This window comes from Siniperca chuatsi, linkage group LG4, assembly GCF_020085105.1.
Source record: "Siniperca chuatsi isolate FFG_IHB_CAS linkage group LG4, ASM2008510v1, whole genome shotgun sequence".
NCBI classification, from domain to species: domain Eukaryota; kingdom Metazoa; phylum Chordata; class Actinopteri; order Centrarchiformes; family Sinipercidae; genus Siniperca; species Siniperca chuatsi.
The window spans coordinates 2,658,295-2,681,517 of NC_058045.1; the positions used below are offsets into that span (position 1 = coordinate 2,658,295).

The 23,223-nt window shown below is 38.5% G+C and overlaps 1 protein-coding gene across 1 annotated transcript; it reads left to right on the plus strand.

The window, feature by feature from the left end:
- The first annotated feature begins 5,937 nt into the window (after positions 1 to 5,937).
- Positions 5,938 to 18,515, plus strand: LOC122874678 (zinc finger protein 354C-like). Its single transcript, XM_044192872.1, has 3 exons — positions 5,938 to 6,271; positions 10,644 to 11,245; positions 18,351 to 18,515. Exons 1-3 carry the CDS (start codon positions 5,965 to 5,967, stop codon positions 18,429 to 18,431), a joined length of 990 nt encoding a protein of 329 aa, XP_044048807.1. The 5' UTR covers positions 5,938 to 5,964; the 3' UTR covers positions 18,432 to 18,515.
- Positions 18,516 to 23,223: the final 4,708 nt, after the last annotated feature.

The following is a 23,223-nucleotide window of genomic DNA, read 5'->3' on the forward strand; positions in this document are numbered from 1 at the left end:
CCACACAAGAAAAACAATACAGATAATGGCCTGCATACAGATTGTGGCAGATTAAAGGGGTTTGTGTGGTGGCCTGCTGTAGTCCTGTGGGAACATCTCACAAGAGGAGTCTCATCATGTAATGGCTCTGCCAGACAGTTAAATGGAGCTCTACAATATTAATGTAAAATTATTATTGAAGTAGGCTAAACATTTTACATCCAATATAGCTTCTCAATGGTAAAGTTTTGCTAGGGATTTTTTTGTTATAGAACAGTCAATTTAATATATTTAGTTTCTGGTCTGTTGGTTGGACAAAAAAAGCAAACTGAAATCATCACCATGGACTCTAAAAATTGTGAATAACATGTTTATTATTGAAGTATTCTAAACATTTTTATTTTAAGCAGGCTAAACATTTTACATCCAATATAGCTTCTCAATAGTGAAGCTTTTCTGGGTTTTTTGTTATAGAACATTCAATTTAATATATTTAGGTTCTGGTCTGTTGGTCGGACAAAAAAAGCAAATTGAAGTCAACACCACAGGCTCTAAAAATAGTGAATGACGTGTTGACTTTTTTTAAACACTGAGAATGAGAAAAAATTGAGCCCTAACCCTAGCCCTTGCATTATTAGACTGATCTTGAGAGAAACTAGAGCAATTGGTTCTTCCATTAGCAAGAGAGAGCACAAGAAAACTCCTGCCAATCCTTCTACATCTTAGAAGTAAATATGGGTCCCTCAGTATTACATTTTCTCCAGAAAATGTTCTTTTCTAATGCTACGACTGTAACTAATATTAATATGTTGAATGACATAAACATGCCATAAACCGAAACCAATTAGCCTGGTGAATGTCACCTACATCTCAGATTTGTTAAGCAATTCAAATGAAGTGAGACAAATGGCAATTCAGTCTGATATCTCTACTAGCTCTAGAGCGTTTTGTACAGAAATAATCTAAAAAATATTTTAAAGTAACTTGTTTTTTTAAAGTATGACTCAATATTATTAAAATGCTCCTCCCCCATCTGAGGATAGAGTGGTTTGATTTTGCACAGGCAGTCATAGGCTACCGTTCCCCTCTTCTTCTCATTGTCAGCATCCACCTCAGGATCACTGAGATGAAGAGCAGCTGTGATCGAAAGAAACATCCTCATTGACATGAGTTCCAAGTAGTGGCACAGAGAAGAAATTCAAGTCTTGTAGTGATATGTCATGTCAGGGTTTGTCTTTCCCCTCTTGACGCTTGGCTCCATAGGCATATTGACTAGTCTGCATCACCGTGGATGAAGAAAAGAGCTAAACAACTCCAGTGGACTGTACGTTGAGGTGGATTCCAGCTGGGGCTCTGAAGTTCTGGCAGACTTTAAGACTGGCTGTGGTGGTACAATATCAAACTCATCTACATCTCCCCATCTGTCTGCAGCTGTGCCGTTGTTGGAAGCAGTGTAATCGACTCGCCTCCTTTTCATGCTCCCTCAACCTGCTCTCCTCTTGCCACCTCTAGCTTTGGTAGATGTGGATCTCATAGCAGGAGGGTGGGCCTGTGATGGTTCAGAGGTGGGCTCCACAGCAGGGGAGGACCAGGATCTCTTCTTTGGCAGTGAAGAGACCTTTGACATCCAGGCCACATCAGTATAATCAGCTGATGAAGTGCTGCGGCAAAGCACAAATGAAAAGAAACATGGAAAAAATGGAAAAAGATCAAATTATATTATAGCTATCTAGTTTACTAATCAACTGACGTTTGAGTCAGTATCCAACCCCCCATTCTCTGAGACATTATCAATGCAGATTCTGTTTTAGCTTTTATTCTACATAACAATTAATTTAAAATGTATCTACACAGACATTACGAATCTCTCAATATAAAACCAAACAAAAGTTTGAGTTCAGTTAAAGTTTTGTCATGTTTATTATGATTTAACATTAAGCACTGATTTGTATAATTTTTGACAGTAATTGTGTACACACAGGCTTTTTCTAAAACTTCATTGTCCCATGTTGGCTATCAGATACTTGTTCTCTTTCATAAGTCTGCTTCCAAGGCTTCTTGAGTGAACCTGAACAGCTGTGATCAACTAATTCTAGTCTGTGTTCTTTACAAAAAAAGACTGTCTTCAGCAGGACTGTTTCAGTGCTTGTCTTGGGCTGAAGGACATTCTCCTCAGGCTATTTTGGGGGGTGTTGGGATCACTGGCACTCCACAGATTAATTAATTTATTTGTGGAACTTTAGCTGAACTATTATTAAGAGACTCTTTTGTTCTGTAAACAAAGGAGAGCCATTGAATTCAGTCTCCCACAATTCTACAGGTATTCACACGTAGGTGTGAACTCTCCCAATTGACCCAGCTTCCAGCTACCATTGGTCAGTCTGACCTGTGACCTGTGATGTCACCAGGTCTCTCTTGTCCAGGAACTCTTCTGAAGCAGCAGACAGCTGCTGCTGTCTCCCCCTCAGTGTGGCTTGCTAACAGCAGAACTGATCTCTCTTTCTGATCTGAAGCAGCGCTGCAAGGTCCTGCGTAAAATTTCTGCAACAATAGTTAGCGTCAATGGCCTCTACACAAAGTCTGCCAGCTAACTTTAGGAAGTAACTGTAAGGAGAACAACAGACAGAGGGAGCAGTTCATCCATCTGCAATAACAGACTGTACAGCAAGGACTTTTCTTCAATCGGAACCAAAATTCTTCCCTGTCTGGCACATCCACATGGCCAGCTAACAGCAGCACACAAAAGCTCTTCTTCCTTTACTGACTGGTAACGTAACGACTGAGCATATAACTTGGCATAACATAGCATAGCAGAGTACATGGCTCAGCACATGACTTTGTTGCTTTTGTGAATGTATTTATTTGGTTCATTGAGTTTTATTGTTGTGATGTGTTTTCACTGTTAGGTTGCTTTGGTAGCCACATGCTAAGTTGATGTCACACAGACACGGGGTTTTGCATGCAACTAACTATCCTCTTTTCTAACCTGGCACCGTTTATCCTACACAGTTCATACGTACACTTCAATGTGGCCCTTTAACAGAGCCACACACTTTAACATACATGGCCTCAGGTGCCATTTTGAATGTTCTTTCTTTGTCTAACCATGCGGCCGATGCTCTGCCACCATTTTGATTTCTTTTGTTAATGCCATGCAGCATCAGACATTTGGGATCCAAGCAGCGATTTTGGATCACCCACACACACATTAACACACACACTTTGTTCTGTAGTTTAGTTAAAATGTATTATTAATCTTATTTACAAATTGATAGTTTAGTGTATTTTATGAGACTGAATCAATTAATTAGCTATTATTTTCCCTTGTTAAAGGGTGGTGCCCCCTGAGGACTTTATTCTTTAAAGTTATTATTTATAATTATCTTTGATAATTTAATTGATTGCTCCTACACAATTTAGTGCCCCTTTAACCATTGTAAATCCCAACATAATCAATGTTGGACAGGCATGTTATATTCTTTCAGACTTCCTATATAATTTATCCCTTCTTGTCTCTGTAATCTATTTGGAATCTGCTGTGATTTTTATCCTATTTTAAAAATTGAGTAAATAGGATAATGAATTTTATATTTAGTATTGTGCTGTGTTTCCTTGAACTTGTGAATTAACTGATTTACTGAATGGGAGAGTATCATCTTATTACTTACATCTTAATCAGTGAGTAGTATTGGCTTGATTTTGACTATGTGTAGCAATGTGCAGCACACATTTTTTATGAAGGGTTTATGAAGGGTTTGTAGATTTTGGTGTTTCTCAGTTATTTGAAGTTGAAAATATAGACCTGTTTTCCTGTTGTGTTTATAAACTCTTAAATGGTTTTTTTTCACTACCAGCTGAAATTAATTTGAATGTTTTTTTTTGCTGTGAGTGGCATGTGAGACAATAGTGTCAACACTCAAAAATCAAGTGTTTTTCTTTCTGCATACTGACTGTTTTGAATATACTTAATTTTGACATTTTTCCACAGTAAAACCACACTACAAACCTGCTCAGAAATACCGGGTACATCCTTGTTCCCTTATTTGACCGTTCCTCACTTGACCCAGAAATCATTCCATGCCGCCATCCTGAAGGATGTTCCAATGCTCTTATTTCTGCTCTGAGGAGTGAGGAGGGATGTCTGAGGAGACATGAGTGAGGATACTTAATAACCAGCCTTTGCAGAAGTCTTTTACTGGGCCGACACCTCTTGATTAAAGAGTTTCCCCTCGGGATCAATAAAGTATTTCTGATTCTGATTACAAACGTGTTAATGACTGGACGCTGCAGCTGATCAGACTGATCTCTAACAGCATCACATCACTGCAGTTTTATACCAGTGGACAGACTAACAACAGAACCAACTTGTGTATTACTTCCACTTTAGATTTTATTTGTTTTCTGATTCACCATCTAGTTTAAAAATAGTGGATCTGTGTTAACTGTAGGTCAACAAAAGAACCATAAACAACTTTATTCATTCATTAGTTTTCTCTTTGTGATCTTTTTTTGTCATTTAAATCTGTATAATGGATTTCAATATAGTCAGGGAGAGGAAGGAGAGTCTAATGTCTTTCAGCAATAAAAAATGTTTAATTGTCTATTATCATTTCCATTCAGTCACAGGTGAGGTGGAAAATCCCTGTGTGCTGAGTACAAACTATAGTTTGATGTAAGGTACACAATTTCCACTTTGCCAAAAACCTTTGGGCTATAAAATAATTTCTTCAAATTATAAGACAGTCTAATCTAAACAGTCTAAATACGAAATAATGCAGGTTTTTAATAAATGTGCAGATGTTTGTTTGATAAACGTGAAACAAACACATCAAACATGTTTACAATACTGCCACTAACAAAGCGCTGAACATAAAAACCTCGTATTTTGCGTGCCATCTGCTTAAAATGTGTTTCCAATATTCTTCCATCATGTTTGTAAATGAGTGGGCAAGACACTAGAAACACCTCTCAATATAAAGTCCAGTTCAACACCACTGCAAACAACAACCTCAACAACTACTTCTTTAAAGAATTGAGAAGAATACTGAAGCAGGCTTGGAATTAATTATTGTTATGAATATGGAAATTCTCAAGAAGGCAAAGAAGTCTGATGGCATCATTTATTACAAAATATTGCAGTATTATAATAAAAAAAGACTGCTGATTCCTCAAGTTCTATCAGGAATCTGTGAAGATAAGCAGGGGAATATCTCTCTACAAAGTTTGCAAAGTAGGGACATTGAAAGGAATAGTAAAGGAAAACGTTTATTCACTCTTTTCCAAGAGTGCACACATTTGGGGGGGACTCTCCTTACACATATTGCATTCTGAATGTGAGCTGGTCTGTGTGTCACATCAGGAGTGGAATGTACACTGGTTGAAACATACTTTGCCCCTTTTTATTCAATACTTATCCAAATATGATGTTGATCAAAGGTATGAGGGCTTCCCTAGCTTTGGTCAGGTTTGAAGACTGATTTGTTACATTTTTAGAACAAAAGATCTTTAGACTTTAGTAAACACCACAACCCAACATACTTATATCCTGGCAGTGAGCAGCATTTAGGGGGACAAAACTTACCGAAAATATAATTGATGTTTGATGAATCGTGTAAATGTGGGTGGGCCGGGAGCTTAGTTTACACACACCTTTTTTGACTTCAATGAATGTCAAAATATCTTTGAGGTAAATACCACACTATCCCAGTCAGTCTTGTTATATTTCTTATGTTCAAAAGGTGAAGAGCTAATTTTATCAGTTTAGGTATCCAGTAAATTACTGAACACTTGCATTAGGCCTCTACTTTCATATTTATAATTTTAAGGATTCCTATTATAGCATCAAAAACAGTTGCAAATCCCTTTAATATTAATTTCAGCCTAATATTATATTCGCTATAGCCTAACTAAACAAACATCCTATAACGTGATACACAGGATGGTAGTTTCTTACAAGATTGTGTGTGTGTGTGGGTCGGTGGGTGGATGTGTTTTGGTGGGATCGGACGGACTGAGGGAGGGGCTCCTGGCGTAACCCAGCGGGAGGAGCGGCAGCAAGAGGAAGAAGAGGGCCACACAAACACCGCTATTCACTACTTGCTGCCCGGTTATTGTGCGATAATGTCCACGATTCAAACACTGAGAGCTTTTGTTAACCAGCGACTGACTGCAGCTGTAGAAGAGATCTTCGGGCTGCTGGAAACAACCATATCAAACTACGAAGACGAGATTGATCGCCATCGTAGGCTGCTGGAGGATAGTGTCAAGCCTGACACCCACATAAACAAAGCAGGTCCGTGGATGGTATATTCATTACCGAATTCACTGGTTTCATTAAAGTGACAGATAACACATTTATAACACAAAGTTACATTGCTTTACACGGTCCGAGCTTGAAAAATAGCTAACTGAATACCAAAGACAAAATATGTCAATCTGTCAGCGAAAGGCTGTTAGCCTCTCGCAGCTGTGTTAAATAAAACCAGATTGAAGCCGGAAGCTGACCGATGTAGAACTTCATAATAAAAGCAAGACGTTCAAATAAATGAAATTGAAGAGAATGGTTCACCAAACAAAAAAGTACTGAATTATATTGATAGATTATTAATTATAATAATTTGTAACACCGTAAGTGGAATCAAACATAAAAAAGTTACTTGTTAAATAGAACAGCTGGACCCTGGTAAAGCTAAAACAATTTCTTGATTAATGCAGAATGCAGATTGACATGCAGAAAAGTAATTGGCAACTATATTTATACTCAATTAATTGCATATTATTTTTAAGGAAAATGTTCCTTAGTTCCCCAGCCTCTTGATTGTGAATATTCAGGGCCTGAGCGCTGACAGGTGAAGGCATTTTTCGGCATTTACAGGCTCAGTACTCCTCCTAAAGAATTAATCAGATCGACTTTACAAAATTTTCATAGAGCAATCTAAAGACCTTCACGATGAAAAGTTGATCCATGCTTGAGTTTTCGTCGAATGGTGTGGTCGTTATGGGGCGGTGAATTTTGATGTTTCGCTATGAAACAGGAAGTGATTTTTAACATGACTATACATGGTCCAGTCTCAACCAAACTTCATATATATGATAAGGGTTCTGCCCTGAACACATCTATATGATATTCAGTTATTGTCACAGCGCCATCTACTGGCAACAGGAAATGCCATGTTTTACGCATTGCTTTACTCCAACCAACAGGTTACTTCACTTTGTTGTCAGAAATTGACTTAAAACCTTGGTGATGCTTCATAGTAAAGATTCTGAGTTTTCAGCAAACAGCCTTGGCGTGGGGGCGCAGCTAACTTCACTTCACTGTCCCAGCTGCTCCTTATTTCACATGCTGGATAAGAGTTCAGGCCTGATTACATCTACTTCCCCAAACTGAGTCACATCACGCCACCTACTGATAACAGGAAGTCAGCCTTCAAAAATTCAGCCCCTTCTTGCGGTTTCACCCATATGTACGAAATTTGGGAGGCACATGTAAAATGCCAAGACCAACAAAAAAGTCGCTTAGTTACATGACCTAAACCCAACAGGAAGTCGCCATTGTGAATTCATTTTCATATTTTTGGTGATTTATAGGGGTCATATTTTAACGAACTCGTCCTAGACCGTTAATCTGATCAACTTCAAACTTAGTCAGCATACATAAAACAGGTTGCAGATGAATAGTTATCAAAAGTCTGAGTTTTTGTCGAACGATGTGGCTGTTAATGAGTGGCGAATTTTGATGTTTCACCATGAAACAGGAAGTGGTTGTAACTTGTACATGGTCCTATCTGAACAAAACTTCACATGTATGATAAGAGTCCCGCCCTGAACACATCTATAATATTTAGTTATTGTCACAGCGCCACCTACTGGCAACAGGAAGTCAGCCTTCTGTGACAAACATCATCCGATTTACATCAAATTAACATGGTGTGGTTTACACGTGATATCCAGCAAGCATTATTAGTGTGTGTTCTCTAGCACCACATAGTGGACATAGTAATATTTAAACAGGAAGTTGCTGAAACTTCAGTTTACACTGTCCAAAATGCCTCTAATTTCACATATTTGATAAGAGTCCCACCCTGATTACAGGCCAATAATGACGTAAAGTCATAGCGCCACCTAGTGGCAACATGAAGTAAGCCTTTCATGGCAAAGATGATCCAATTTGCTTGAAATGTTCGCGGTGTGGTCTACGCATGATATCCTTCAACATGACACAAAGTGTGTTGTCAAGCGCCACATAGTGGACACAGGAAATGACATTTAACTCCTTTGTGATCACAATTCAGAGCCGCATTGAACAGTCTGCATCTGGCAAGGGCGCCGCAGCTGCGGCTCGCCCCGACGTGCGTAGAGGTGCGAGGGCCTGATCATCACTGCTTGCAGCTTTAATTTGTTTTTATGATGATTTTATGATTGTCACAACATTATTCTTCTGTAATGGTAAACAGAATATCTTTGGGTTTTGGACATAAGGCCTTTCTCATTTCTCAGTTTGTACCTCCTCGATTCCTCTCCTCGCTCCTCGCTTTGCGTCGTAGTCCCTCCCACCAGAGATGCAAGGGGAGGAGCTGAGGAAGAGACCCGAGGAGAGAGGAGTGAGGCAATAGGCATTTAACAAAAGATATCCTTGCTTCGGAGCCGTCATTTTAAACTGACGTCAACTAAATACGGCATGTGACACAGCTGTATCGTCTGTCCATTGTCTTGTTATAGCCGCTGTATTTTATGATCTCTGTCAGATGATCATAACAGTGTTCACAAGAACTTATATATTTACTTTTTATTCAAATCACAACATGGCATAAAATGTGATACTTGTCATACTTTTTCTTATATTTAACACACATAGGCTACAGTAGCTAGCCTTTATATATTTTATTGTGTGAAGAACTACAAATGTTTGTATAAAAAGTACTATACAAATAAAGTGACAAAGTATATATACAGTATATTGTAAATGTGACAGAGTTATATAGGCTATAGTATATTATATAGGCCTACACGCAAACACAATGACAGCGTGAGTAATATTGATCTCAAATGCAGTCCACAGTCCTAATTGGAACTGTGGTCACAGGACTAAACTTTTGGAATGATATTTGCAGACAACATAATGGGCAATTAGACAACATGACAGGATTAGTTCTGACTGGAGAATGTTCTTGTTGATATAATGTGATGTTAGCAGCTGTTTGCACACGATTATAGCAGTTAAATTGGGTGTAGCCGATAAAAACAATATCAGGGTGAAATGTCATTAAGGAATGCGGTTAGAACAGCGCACCTCATGAGGCACTAAACAAACGGCGAAGAGCAGAAAGTTTGATCACGCATTTGATCATCTTAAATCATTAATACAATTTATGAATATAAAAGGATCACTTGTTGAGTCCTGCTCCCACCATCGTTTATATATTACAGCTGTGTGTCACGCCTCTTGTGTACAACACGTGCCGAAAGCATTTTAGGAATTGAGATGGTGCGCTGAGATTGTTTTTCGGGTCACAGGCAGGAGGACGGAGGAGCGAGGAGGCACAAAATTGAAAAATGAGAAGAGCCAATAGACTGTTTATAAAGATGGACGACATGACAGCTCCCCAAAAGTATAGTATAGGTCATAAATCCCATCCCCTCCATGTTAGCAGATGGAACATGAGCCAAACTAAAAACTCAAAGTACACGTCAAACACATTTTTCCCAAAGATGGTTTCTGTCATTTTAGGTAGTTCTTATCGTGCTGATGTATGTTCAAGTGTTAATTTTTCTGATAAGTTTGGTTTTAATTAGTTATTTGATGATATAAAAAGGGGGTTTCATGTCATGATTGACAGCTGGCTGGCTCGCAATTGAGTCGGCCTGGTGCATGGGCGGGACCTCGATACCGCGGCTCCAACCCCGATCGCTACTGCGCAAACTCTGGCTCCAAATAACGTCACCAGCACGAGATGGCAGCTCCCGTATCCGGGATATTTTGGCTTAATTTTTGTACGGTGGGAGGCAGTGGAGATGCATCATCCCTCTGTATATACAGTCTACGGTTTAGGACTGTTGGTCAGTCAAAACAAGACATTTGAAGACCTCACCATCTACACTGAGTACACTGAGATAGGAACTTTTTGCTATTTGCTTTTTGCTGACATTTTATAGGCCAATTAATCTAGAAAATAATTGGCAGGTTAATTGAGTATTGAAAATAATTGTTAGTTGCAGCCCTAGACCCTGGTCATATGTGTGTCATATGGGCTATGTGTGTTAATTTCATTAAATAACAGCATTTTTTCCATGAAATGAGAAGACAAAATAATACCCATACACTGACATCTCACTCCCAATTCTTCTTTCATGGACACAACAATGTTTCCATGAAAACAAGAATATTCATTTGGATCTATGATTCCAAATAATACCAATATATTGGCCTGGCCAATTTATAGGTCTAGCTCTACTTGTAATAATATTAGCTTATTGCATATATATTGCTAAGTAACAAGAAATTGCATTACAGAAATGCCTAACTAGGTTAGGGTAATTTAGAAACAGTATTACCATTACATATTTTGTCCAGAGAAAACTAACAAGTTGATTTTTCAATTGTAAAACTCAATATGTATGATAGTTGCGCATCAAGCTATATTAGCTGTTTGTCTGTATTTCAGTTTTACCTCCAGATGTCCGAAAACTGATTGTTAGAAAAGAAGAGCAGGAAGAGTGGAGGACCAGTCTGGGCCGGGATTATCCAGAGCCCCCACACATTAAAGAGGAACAGGAGGAACTCTGGAGCAGTCAGGAGGGAGAACAGCTTCAAGGACAGGAGGAGGATGATATCACCAAGTTCACATTCACTGCTGTCTCTGTGAAGAGTGAAGATGATGAGGAGAAAGCTCAGTCCTCACAGCTTCTTCAAATACAAACTGAGGAGAACAGAGAGGCAGAGCCTTCAGCCTGCAGCTCAACTAAACAGATGAAAACAGAAACTGACAGCAGTCATCAGCTGCTATCTTTATACTGTTGTGAATCAGAGACTGAGGATAGTAATGATGATTGGAAGGAGACAAGAGAACAAGAGTCAGGTTCAGACACACTGAAATATGAGAGCACTGTGAATCATAATAAATCCCACACCCGCGAGAGGCCATTTAGTTGCACAGTTTGTGATAAAAGATTTGGTTGCAAAGGAAATCTGCATGCCCACATGAGAAGCCATACAGGGGAAAAACCTTTCACCTGCACCGTTTGTAACAAAAGTTTTAGTGCAAAGGTAAATCTGAAGACTCATATGAGAAGTCATACCGGGGAGAAACCATTCAGCTGCTCAATGTGTAACAAAAGTTTTAGTCAGAAGAAGACATTAGTTATACATTTGAGAAGTCATACAGGGGAGCGACCGTTTAGTTGTTCATTCTGTGGAAAACGTTTTAGTGAAAAGGGAACTTTGAAGAGACACATTAGAGTTCATACAGGAGAGAAACCATACAGTTGCAGTGTTTGTGGACGGAAATTTAGTTTGCTGTCACATGTTAAAAGCCATAAGTGTGCTGGTGCGAGCAGTAACAAGTGAAGCTGCCTGGTTTGTGTTTTCAAACTGATATTTGGGTTAAGCTGTGTTCAGACCACAAAGGCACTGCATTTTTAAAAAAAAAACACGCAAGAGTCTGCGTTGGTATAGGGGTGTTGTGTCTGCTACCAGTGAGACAATTAAGTATTATGCAGGAAGTCCTTGAGTGCGAAGGCTTATCAGATGCTAAACACTGCACAGTGGTTTAGAATACTATAAGATAAGATTTTACAACTGGAAATGATCATGGTGGAAATCATTGTATGCTCCATCTCAACAATCATAAGGCAAACAGTAGAATTATAGCATTTATTTTACAAATTAATCTACCAGAAACGTGCACTTGCAAGTATTTGACTGGCCAATGCAATGCATTGCTGGATGACATTGCATTGCATTGTAGCAAAAGTTGCGCTAATAAATACTAACTAATATAAACTAACTAGTAAAGAGTCTCTGCAGCTGTCTGCTTAGAGATGAAAAGGTAGTCTATTCTGTTTGGGATGATCCCATTTATTTTCACCACCACAGGTATTGCATTACCAGCTACAGTGGTGTGCAAAAGTGTTTGCCCCCTTCCTGATTTATTTTTTATTTTTTGCATGTTTGTCACACTTAAATGTTTCAGATCATCAAACAAATTTAAATATTAGTCAAAGATGACACAAGTAAACACAAAATGCAGTTTTTAAATGAAGGTCGTTATTATTATGGGAAAACAAAATCCAAACCTACATGGCCCTGTGTGAAAAAGTGATTGCTCCTTAAACCTAATAACTGGTTGGGCCACCCTTAGCAGCAACAACTGCAATCAAGCGTTTGCGATAACTTGCAATGAGTCTTTTACAGCGCTGTGGAGGAATTTTGGCCCACTCATCTTTGCAGAATTGTTGTAATTCAGCCACATTGGAGGGTTTTCGAGCATGAACTGCCCTTTTAAGGTCATGCCACAGCATCTCAATAGGATTCAGGTCAGGACTTTGACTAGAGGCCACTCCAAAGTCTTCATTTTGTTCTTCTTCAGCCATTCAGAAGTGGACTTGCTGGTGTGTTTTGGATCGTTTGCCTGCTGCAGAACCCGAGTTTGTTTCAGCTTGAGGTGATACAGCATTCTAGTGAGGCTGACAGACTTTGGAGTGGCCTATTCAAAGTCCTGACCTGAATCCTATTGAGATGCTGTGGCATGACCTTAAAAAGGCAGTTCATGTGGGGTTTCCATCATAGAGCAAACAACAACAAAGAATAGTAAATGAAATGTATGTCATTGCTCTTGTTTGTGCACATGAAAAGTGGTTATGTGAAGAAATCCTGCCTGCTTTCCCACCTCTGCACACCTGGCCAGTCACTGTGTATAATGGATGTGATTGTTGGATTGGCGGTTTGGGAAAGTTACAAAATAATTGGTCATAACCCCCCTTATTGTGATGTCCGACCAGCATTTGGTTTGAAGTATAAATGCCTTAAAGTATATATGTGGAGGCATTCTCTTTGCAAAGGAGAATTTGCCCCATTGTCTGCCTTGCTCTGCATTAAAACAAAGGCATGGTGCCATAGTAGTGGTATAACCATATAGAGGCAGTTCTACTCAGAACTAGCCTCTACAAAATTAACAAATTAACACATGCTCAACAACATTATTGTGCCCTGTAAACCACTACTCATAGCGACAAAGCAAACAATTCAACCAAATGAAGTTGAACCAGAGTTACAACTGCGATCACTAATTACACTGTAACCCAGCATCAAGCGGCAATACATTATCATTAACTTACAATGCAGCATTCTTATAGCGCATGGTAAGGGACAAAATTAAGACTACTGAGGAGTCAGTGGAGGCTATATCCTTGAAGAAGCCAGCTATTGATCTGGCTAATCATAAGCCTGCGCTGGTAACTGAGAGGCTGTCATCTAACCTAGCAACCCACTGGATTGGCTATTGGCTTGGCTGTTCATTAGCTTCTGAGGCTGGTATCTAACACGCCGGGGCTAGCAACCCGCTGGATCAGCTACTGGCTTGGCTGGTCATTAGATTCCAAGGCTGGTTACAAGCATGCCAAGGCTAGCTAGATTAGCTACTGATTTGGCTGTTACTTTCTTCTTTTGTATTTTATTGGCTGATTGGAGCCAAATGCATCGCGTTGCAGACACCAACTGTAGACAAATAGGATTCATCTAGATTCTTTAGTTTTTTTTATTCTTAGTCTATTTCTTTGTTGTTTTGTGCTCAAAATCAAAATGTGTATTGAGTCAGTTTCAATGATGTGTTTCCCTTAAAAAAAAATTTTTGGGGGGGGTTAAGCAACTACGGAGAAATGCTACTATCCTATCCTTATTTACCTGCTTACAGATGGAAAACATATTCTACGTAGGCCTGTCACGATAATTACTTTTTGGACTTATCGATGTCAGCAAAAATTATCACCGTTATGTCCATATATCGTACGATATTGCCCGTTGTGTTTACATACGTGTTTATTTGGATAAGAATGTCACCAACATTTTAACCAACACGATTTGTTTTCCCTACATTATAAGTTTCGGGCACAACGCCTGAGCGTTTTTTTTTACAGTGCCTAAGCTGAATGTAACAGAAAAAAAGAAGAGTCTGAGACACATTTTGCTGTCATTTCTGGTCACGCTGCTTCTGTCCTCTTGTCGTCTGCTCTCTGTGTCTGAGTTTCACAATGGGCAGGGCTCAGGCAGCTTAAAAGTTCATTGCTCTTTAAAACAGTGTACTTGCATTATTATGCTATTATAATAAAATGGTCTTAAAATGACAATATTGTTTATCACAATTTTTTCTGGGACAATATTATCGTCCAACAAAAGTAGTTATCGTGACAGGCCTACAGCAACAGATGAAAATAGTACTGTCACTGGTATTCTTAAGCACAACATACATAAATGTATCTAAGAACAAAAATAGCACAAATAGCCCGTTCTCATGTGGTTGAGCTCCCACTACATTGGCAATGATCTGCTTTCCAATCAGCAGTTGGCACTGGGCTGCCAACGCATGCATCATATACAGGGGTGGTACTAGTGCATTTTGTTTAACAACTCCATGTATTTTTGCTAAAGCTCTTTGTGTTGGGAACCCACTGTGCCAAATAGACCCCGAGCGATACATGAACATGGCTGATAATGGCATGTTATTGTTTCACAGATATTGGTGTCTGCATATATTTCCAACGATATGTAGCAAGAAATGTCAGTAGAGAAATCAAAAAACAAACAAGATATGTTTGAGATCATTTAGAAACACTGTCTCCATTACATAGTTTGTCCACCAGAAAGCACTGACAAGTTTTTCCACTGTAAAATACACTCCTCAGTACATATCTTATTCACAACGTAAATTTTTGTCCTGTGTTCATTTGAAAAAAATAATATAGACTGATATATTGATTTTTAAACCTCAAATATCCATATCAGCATTGGCAACTAAACTCACTAAAGCATTATTTGATGCAGTGCTAATGTTGGTCTGAACAGGACCTTACTGGATGACTGCTCATCCATTTACTATAACCAACTGTAATTGTTTTGTTCAACAGTTTTTTAGCTAATTTCTTAAACTATACTACAAAATTGTATTGACTGGTTTGTTTCAATAGCCTCATGTAATGTAGTGTGACAACTACATTTGTAAATATCTGAATACATTAATTTTGTTGGTTCAGTATTCATTTGGATAGATGAATGATGTATCAGGTCATTCTCAGTCTTTATGTTCAGTTTGTTAACTTCAGGGTTTTATTTTATGTCCCTGCAGCTGCAGGTTGTGCAGCCCTCCAGTACACAGCCAGAGAGATAAATAAACACGTCAAACCAAATAGTGTCTCGTTTGTAATCGACAATTCCCCCATAATCAACGAGCCCATTCTGTGTATGCACCCCGATCATCCAGAGTCACTGGTGCAGCAGCAAGAATGATAGCCCTTACTTTGTTTCCCACCTGCAAATGGAATGAAAGAGAAACTTGGAGTTATCAATCCCAGGTCCCTGCTGTGGTGGATGGAACCTGCTTTCCACTTGTATAGCCACTTGGTGACACTTCCTAAAAAAGTACTGAATATGATTTGGGCACATGGTCAACAGGCTGATAGACTACACACACAGGGTGTACTGTAGCAGGCCATCTATTTGGGACATGGGACATGCAACATTAATTACCATTATTATTATTATTATTATAATATATCTATAGATATATATCTATATATATCTATATATAGAAATAGATAGATAGATAGATAGATAGATAGATAGATAGATAGATAGATAGATAGATAGATGTACAGTGGTGTGAAAAAGTGTTTGCCCCCTTCCTGATTTCTTATTTTTTTGCATGTTTGTCACACTTAAATGTTTCAGATCATCAAACTAATTTAAATATTAGTCAAAGATAACACAAGTAAACACAAAATGCAGTTTTGATGATCCCCAAGATTTTTGGGAAAATACTCGACAAAAGTTGAACTTTTTTGTCTCATTACATCTGGCATAAAAGTACCACCATATTTCAGATAAAGAACATCATACCAACAGTAAAATATGGTGGTGGTAGTGTGATTGTCTGGGGCTGTTTTGCTGCTTCAGGACTTGGAAGACTTGTGATAAATGGAACCATGAATTAGGCTGTCTACCAAAAACTCCTGAAGGAGAATGTCTGGCCATCTGTTCGTGACCTCAAGTTGAAGCGAACTTGGGTTCTGCAGCAGGACAATGATCCAAAACACACCAGCAAGTCCACCTCTGAATGGCTGAAGAAGAACAAAATGAAGACTTTGGAGTGGCCTAGTCAAAGTCCTGACCTGAATCCTATTGAGATGCTGTGGCATGACCTTAAAAAGGCAGTTCATGCTCGAAAACCCTCCAATGTGGCTGAATTACAACAATTCTGCAAAGATGAGTGGGCCAAAATTCCTCCACAGCGCTGTAGAAGACTCATTGCAAGTTATCGCAAACGCTTGATTGCAGTTGTGTTTCTCACACTTAAATGTTTCAGATCATCAAACAAATTTAAATATTAGTCATAGATAATACAAGTAAACACAAAATGCAGTTTTTAAATGAAGGTTGTTATTAAGGGAAAACAAACAAACAAAATATATATATATATATATATATATATATATATATATATATATATATATGTTCTTTTCCCTCTTCTTCATTTGCCAGATGTTAGGCATCTGCAAATGCTGATTCTATCTGTGGGGTTTTCACTGCGCTCTGACCAATTGGTGCGTTATGTTAGATGCGTATCTAAATAAAACCTGAAGAGAGGGTCGCACTCACAAGTTTGACATTCAATTGAGTTTACTAAATCATCTGTCTGGTAGCATACAAAACGTTTCTGCAAATGCAAATACATTTTTTGCACCATCAGAAATAAATTCAAAATTAGGTTTAAATAGACACAATGCATAGACACAAAAATATTTACCTTAAACCAAAGCAGCATTATAATTTCTAAATCCACCTTGTCATTTAACATCTTAATGTTCCTGTAAAAGGAATAAAAAATCTCTCTCACACACACACTCACACACAAACACACACAAACCTTTCCTACCTTTCTTACTTTAACTCCCTGTCTCGTCTTCTATCTGCTTTTTCCGTTCTCTTTTCTCTTTTTTTCTTTCTGTCTCTTTTCTGCTTGTTCCTGTCTCTTTTCTCCTTCTTCCTGTCTCTTTTCTCCCTGTCTCCTTTCTTGTCTCTCCTTCTGCCTCCTTTGCTCTAACTTCTCTCTGGCTTCCTTTCTGTCTCTGTTCTCTTTTTTTTCATCCAGGAACATAAGCCACACAAGCACAAAGTTGAGAGCCAAAAACATTACATTTTGGTTAATCTTAAAACCTAGTAATGTATTATATTGGAGGTTAATCTATATAAACAATAGTTTGGATCATAAGAGCCACTACTGGCCTTCAACTCATCTACACAGACACTCACTCACTTACTCTCTCTCACACACATCAAAATTATTTTCACTATTTATTAAATCATGGTACATGAATATACTTGACGTGGCCTAGCTTATTAACAACAAGAAAAAACATTTGAATAGCTAATATGAAAATGTTTTAGTTATGTGAACTGTCATCTTTCAGAGATCATAAAAGAAACAGCTGCATTTGCTACGTGATTCTTTGTTTGTCTTTCCCGTGGCTACAACTTTTATTCAGACATCCAACATTTCTGCTTTTCAAACTGTTCATGTATAGATAAAATTTGACATGTAGACTCTCAACCATGTAAAAATAACTTACACACACACTGGTGGCAATCATCAAACACCCCGACTTTGGACCATTTTAGCAAACGGTGTGCGAATAATGAAACAGTTCCACGACACCTTGGCTATGCCTTTTTTTGTGCAAGGGCAGTAATAATGGGCTTATGCCTAAATGTGCTAAGATTTTGCAATATGCTACTGTGCATGCTTAAGGGTTAGTATTTAAGATATATCAGGATTTTGGTGCATATCAATGAACTTAATGTTTGGATGGGTTTAAAGTAACTTAAAGTCAGTAGTCATTTGTTTAAGTATTAAGTGATTTGTAAGTGAATACTTGTTTTGAATAATTACTTCAACACTGATCGGTACAAGCCCAGAGCCTTGCACTCCTATGATGACAAAGTTTTTTATGAAATGATACATACTGTTACCATCTAAAGTACAAAATATACCATTATATAAATTGTTGGCCAGATCAGCAAGCACGATTTATTTTTAGACAATATGGTGACATTATATAAATTAACACATGCATCCTGTTAACAATTTTCTGTATCGTTTCAGGAGTGCCAACATCCCCAACAGCTGTGCTGTACGCAAGGAAATGTTAAGGAAATTACAGAGACCCAACAAATCCCACCATGAGCAAGCATTTGGCGACAGGGGCAAGGAAAAACTTCCTTTAAGAGGGCAGAAACCTTGGACAGAACCAGACTCAATGGTGGTCGGCCATCCGCCGCTGCCGTGTTAGGTTTTGAGAGAGAGAGAGAGAGAGAGAGAGAGAGAGAGAGAGAGAGAGGGGTTGAGAGAGAGGAGGGTTTGGGGTGGGGGAGAGGGAGGCACAATGACTACGTAGAATTTTTTTATTTTTATTTTTTTTAAATAGTAGAATAGTCATTTGAATTCTATATAGTTTGTTGTATCTCTATTAAGACATCTGGTCTGCTGTCTGAATGGCTGTGTTTCAAGCTGATTAATGATGAGCTGGAATCAGAGCATATTACTGCTCTCAAAGGTCTCACATCTTCAACCCATTGCAATGCTAACAAAATTGCCAGCATCTCCCCTGTATACACCGATACTCCATCACTGATTCGTTTGCCAATTTTAATATTGAAATCTGGAACTATGAATGAAATACCAATTTTGTTAGCTGTTCTTTGAAGCATCTTTATAAATTTTAACATAGCTGTGGTAGATACTTTCTATATATGTCTGTATTATCTGTGGATGTAAAATAAGCTCCTTATCTTTGTTCTTTTTGCCAAGCAATGTGAGATCTACAGTTGGGTCAGGAAGTATCCAAGGATGTATTACTGGGAGTGGTACTGTTGGACTAATGTTTATTTCAGTTATTTCTAGTCCTTTTGCTTTCTGCTCAATTGTCCATCCAAAACTTTTTGTTTCTCTTCTCTCCTTTTCCAAACAGGGTTTTAGTGTATCTTGATTTGGATGATCTTCATTATGTCCTTTTAAATTAACCCAGTAGTTTAAAGATAGCTGTATTCTCCTTAATTCCAGTGGCATTTCTCCCATTCAATAGCCTCCTGTATTTTCTTCACACTAAATTCCAAATTCCTACCTCTTTTCCATATTGCCCCATCATCTGCAAAAAGAGAGAATCCCATCCCATTTTCCAAATTCAAAACATCGTTTATCATAATAGAAAATAACAAAGGACCCAATATACTCCCTTGAGGAGTTCCATTTTCAACAAAAAAAAATTCTGAATAACACTTCTCTATTTTTACTTGAATCGATCTTCCATATAAAAAGTCTTTGTTCCACCTATACATTAGGCCTTTAACCCCTAATTAGTTTAATTAATAATCCTTCCTTCCACATCATATCATAAGCCTTCTCTATATCAAAAAAGATGGCCACTATTTTTTCCCAATTAATCTGCGCTTTCCTTATTTCATGTTCTAGACACATAGCAGGATCCATGGTATTTCTTCCTTTTCTGAATCCACTTTTATATTTTGATACATAGCCTTTGCTTTCCATATAATATGTCAATCTTACATTTATCATTCTATCCATTATTTTACATACATTGGAGGTTAAGGCAATAGGCCTATAACTCTTTGGGTTTGTGCAATCTTTTCCGGGCTTGCGTATCGGAACTACAACAGCTTCTTTCCAGACTTGTGGCAATTTTCCCTTCTCCCAAACCTTATTATATAGTTCCAGTAGAATGTCCTTCAATGATTTACTAAGATGATTTATCATAGTGTAACATATCTGATCTTTCCCTGGTGTTGATATCTTGGTTTTCTTGAGAGCACGGTTCAGTTCTCCCTTTGTGAATGGTATATTTGTTAAATCATTGGTATCTTCATTTTGCTGTAGTAGTTCCTTATTCTAAGCTATTGTATTTTCCCTTCCTTTTTGCCCCTCAACACTATTATTATTAGAACTGTGAATTTTAACAAAAGTTTGTGCCAACATCTCTGCTTTCTGCTCGTCTGTCACAGCGGTAGTTCCATTGTCCACTAAGACTGGATATCCATACTCTCTTTTAACCCCATTCATTCTTTTTATCATTCCCCATATTTTTCTCTTCCTACTGAGTTACTAACCTTCCTCCAAAACGCCTTCTTTGCATTTTAAATTGTTTTCCTAACCTTAGCTTGCAACCTTTTATATTCAATAAGATTCTGAAAATTGTGAGTTCTTTTTATCATTTTAAACGCTTTATTTCGTGATTTTATTTCATTTTTACATTCCTTTGTCCACCATGGTACGATTTTCTTTTTATGCTTACCTCCTTTCCTTTGAATTGTTTGGTTTGCTGCCCCTAGAATGGCTTCACAAACAGAAATATTTAGTTCATCAACATCTTGATTAACATCAACTTTTTGCAGTTCTTTATAACTAATCTTCTTACATTTTTCCCAATCAGCACTGCTGAAAACCCATCGATCTACTCCTCCAGTACCATATTCTTCTGCACTCAGCCCTACTTCATTTAATATGGGATAGTGGTCACTTCCTACTGTTGTTTCTCTTACAATTTCCCATGTGCAAATACCAGCCACTGTTTCTGACAAGTAAGATCTATGGCTGATTCTGTACCCTTTCTAACATCAATTCTGGTACCATTTCCATCATTTAGGCATATTAAAATTCCATTAGTTCTTCAATCACCTCTCCATTTCCATCATTATAACTTCCCCATAATGTACTATGAGCATTAAAATCTCCACAACAAATAACTTTTCCTTCTAGGTTTACAGCTAATTCCTCTATTACTTCTAATGACAGCTTTTTGCAAGGATTGTAAAAATTTACTATTTTAATAGTACCATCTTTTGGTCCAAACTTCCATTACTATCATTTCCCAATCTTTTCCTTTCTTCAGTACTCTATATTGCATTTCTTGTTTCACAAATACTATACAGCCTCCTCCATTTCCCTCCACTCTATTTCTGCATATACTATTATATCCTTTTATTACAAACTCTAATGCTGGCTTAAGCCAAATTCTGACTGGGAAACTCAGCCTATCTTTATTTTATCCGGAAGTACCAAGTCCTGGAACTCTAGAAGCACTGACAAACTTTCTTCTTTTTTGATTGTCTTTAACAATCTCTTTAATCTCCTGACCTCGCCTCCATGAATACTTTGTTTGAGTTTCTCCAGATCTTCATCAATGGGAATGCCTGTTATCACTCCCTGGGAAACTTTAATCTCACCCAGAACTCTTCTTTCACACACTTTTGCAAATACTTTCAACCTGCAAAGCTTTATTTCTCTGTTCTTCATCTCTACATTTTATCAATAGGTTCCCATCTCGAGGAATCTTGGCCATTTCTACTTCTCCTAACTTCTTTTTCAGCTCCCTAGATATCATTATTGGGCTTATATTCACCTGCTCATCATCCCTCCTGAATTTAAGTATTATTTTAAATTCCTCTCTCTGCACCTTCCTGCGAACAACCCGGTTACCTTCATCAGAACTATTCTCCTCTAAGCTTCTTTTACTGCTCTGGCTGGCAGACGCCCTTACCTCCTCATCTTGTCTCATCTTTGATTTACCTCACCCTCTTCCTCTACAAACTGGAGTCCAGTCATCAAACTCCATATCGTCTTCATCATTTTCTACCTGTGTTGCCATCCCAATCCAGTCACAAACCAGTTTATGCTAATCCCAAGGCCTAGATCGTTCCTAGCCTCTCTGTTCGTCTCCACTGTTCTGCCGCCAAGAAAAAAAAAACATACAGCAGTGTACAGGGGGTCGATCTCACCAAGTTCACATCAGTTTTTCAGACAAATGGTACGACACATATGATCATAGCAGCGGAGATTCCCCAAAGGGCAAATGGAGAGGGTAAATCAATGAGTGCATATTGAACGGTTAAGCAGCCTCAAAGTTTTTTCGAGTGAATTACTTCCTGGTTTCTTTCTGCAACCAGTGTGTGTCCGCATGCCTGCGTGATGTCAGGGTCTATTGCTGCATTCTTGTGGTGTCAGAATAACTGGAAAAATTTGTTCCTGAATGGGAAAATTCATGTGAACACCCCCTCAAGTCGGAACAACAACTCAGAAAGTTGACTACAATTTTGGTACACGACCTGACGTCATGAGGAGGTGGCGTTTCCTTCATTGTTGGTAAACGACAGTTGAGCAGCGTTGCCCTCCCCCGACACACACACCGGGAGGAACGGTTGGTGATGTGGCATAGGAAACGATGCTAGCGAATTGGTGGTTTGGCATAAGATTTGTGACTGGATCAGATTGGCAAATAGCAGTGGATTGTCGGAGGATGACGATATGGAGAAGGAATGGGAGTGGTAGGAAAGGAGGAGGAGGGAGGAAGGATAAAAGAGTCAGTCGACATCTGTGGGAAAACGGCCATTAGAAGAAGAGGAGGAAGTGCGAGATACCAGGAAAAAGATTATGATGGAGGAAATTAAGGTCATTCTTAAGTTTAAAGTGGGGAGCAAGATAACATCGATTAGTCCAATAACTTTGACAACTGGATTGAGGAAGGCAATTGGGGATATAGAAATGGCAAAGGTGTTGCGTGATGGCAGTTTGTTGGTAAAGTGCAAAAATGTAGAGAGGAAAAATAAAGTGATGAAACTGCCCTTAGATGAAGTGATGCAGAGCATCCCCAGAGGTGAGAGAGTGGTGATTGGTGCAGATTTCAATGGGCATGTAGGTGAAGGGAACAGAGGTGATGAGAATGTGATGGGCAGGTTTGGTCTTCAGGACAGGAACGCAGAAGGACAGATGGTGGTAGACTTTGCAAAGAGGATGGAAATGGCTGTAGTGAACACTTTCTTCCAGAAGAGGCAGGAACATAGGGTGACATATAAGAGCAGAGGTAGAAGCACTCAGGTGGACTACATCTTGTGTAGACGTTGTAATCTGAAAGAGACCAGTGACTGTAAAGTAGTGGTAGGGGAGAGTGTAGCCAGACAACACAGGA

Coding starts and splice junctions, on each gene's coding strand:
- LOC122874678 (XM_044192872.1), top strand. CDS start 5,965: ATGTGTTTTGGTGGGATCGGACGGACTGAGGGAGGGGCTCCTGGCGTA. Junction 6,272..10,643: donor CACCCACATAAACAAAGCAG/GTCCGTGGATGG, acceptor TCTGTATTTCAG/TTTTACCTCCAGATGTCCGA. Junction 11,246..18,350: donor ACAAAAGTTTTAGTGCAAAG/GTAAATCTGAAG, acceptor GTATCGTTTCAG/GAGTGCCAACATCCCCAACA.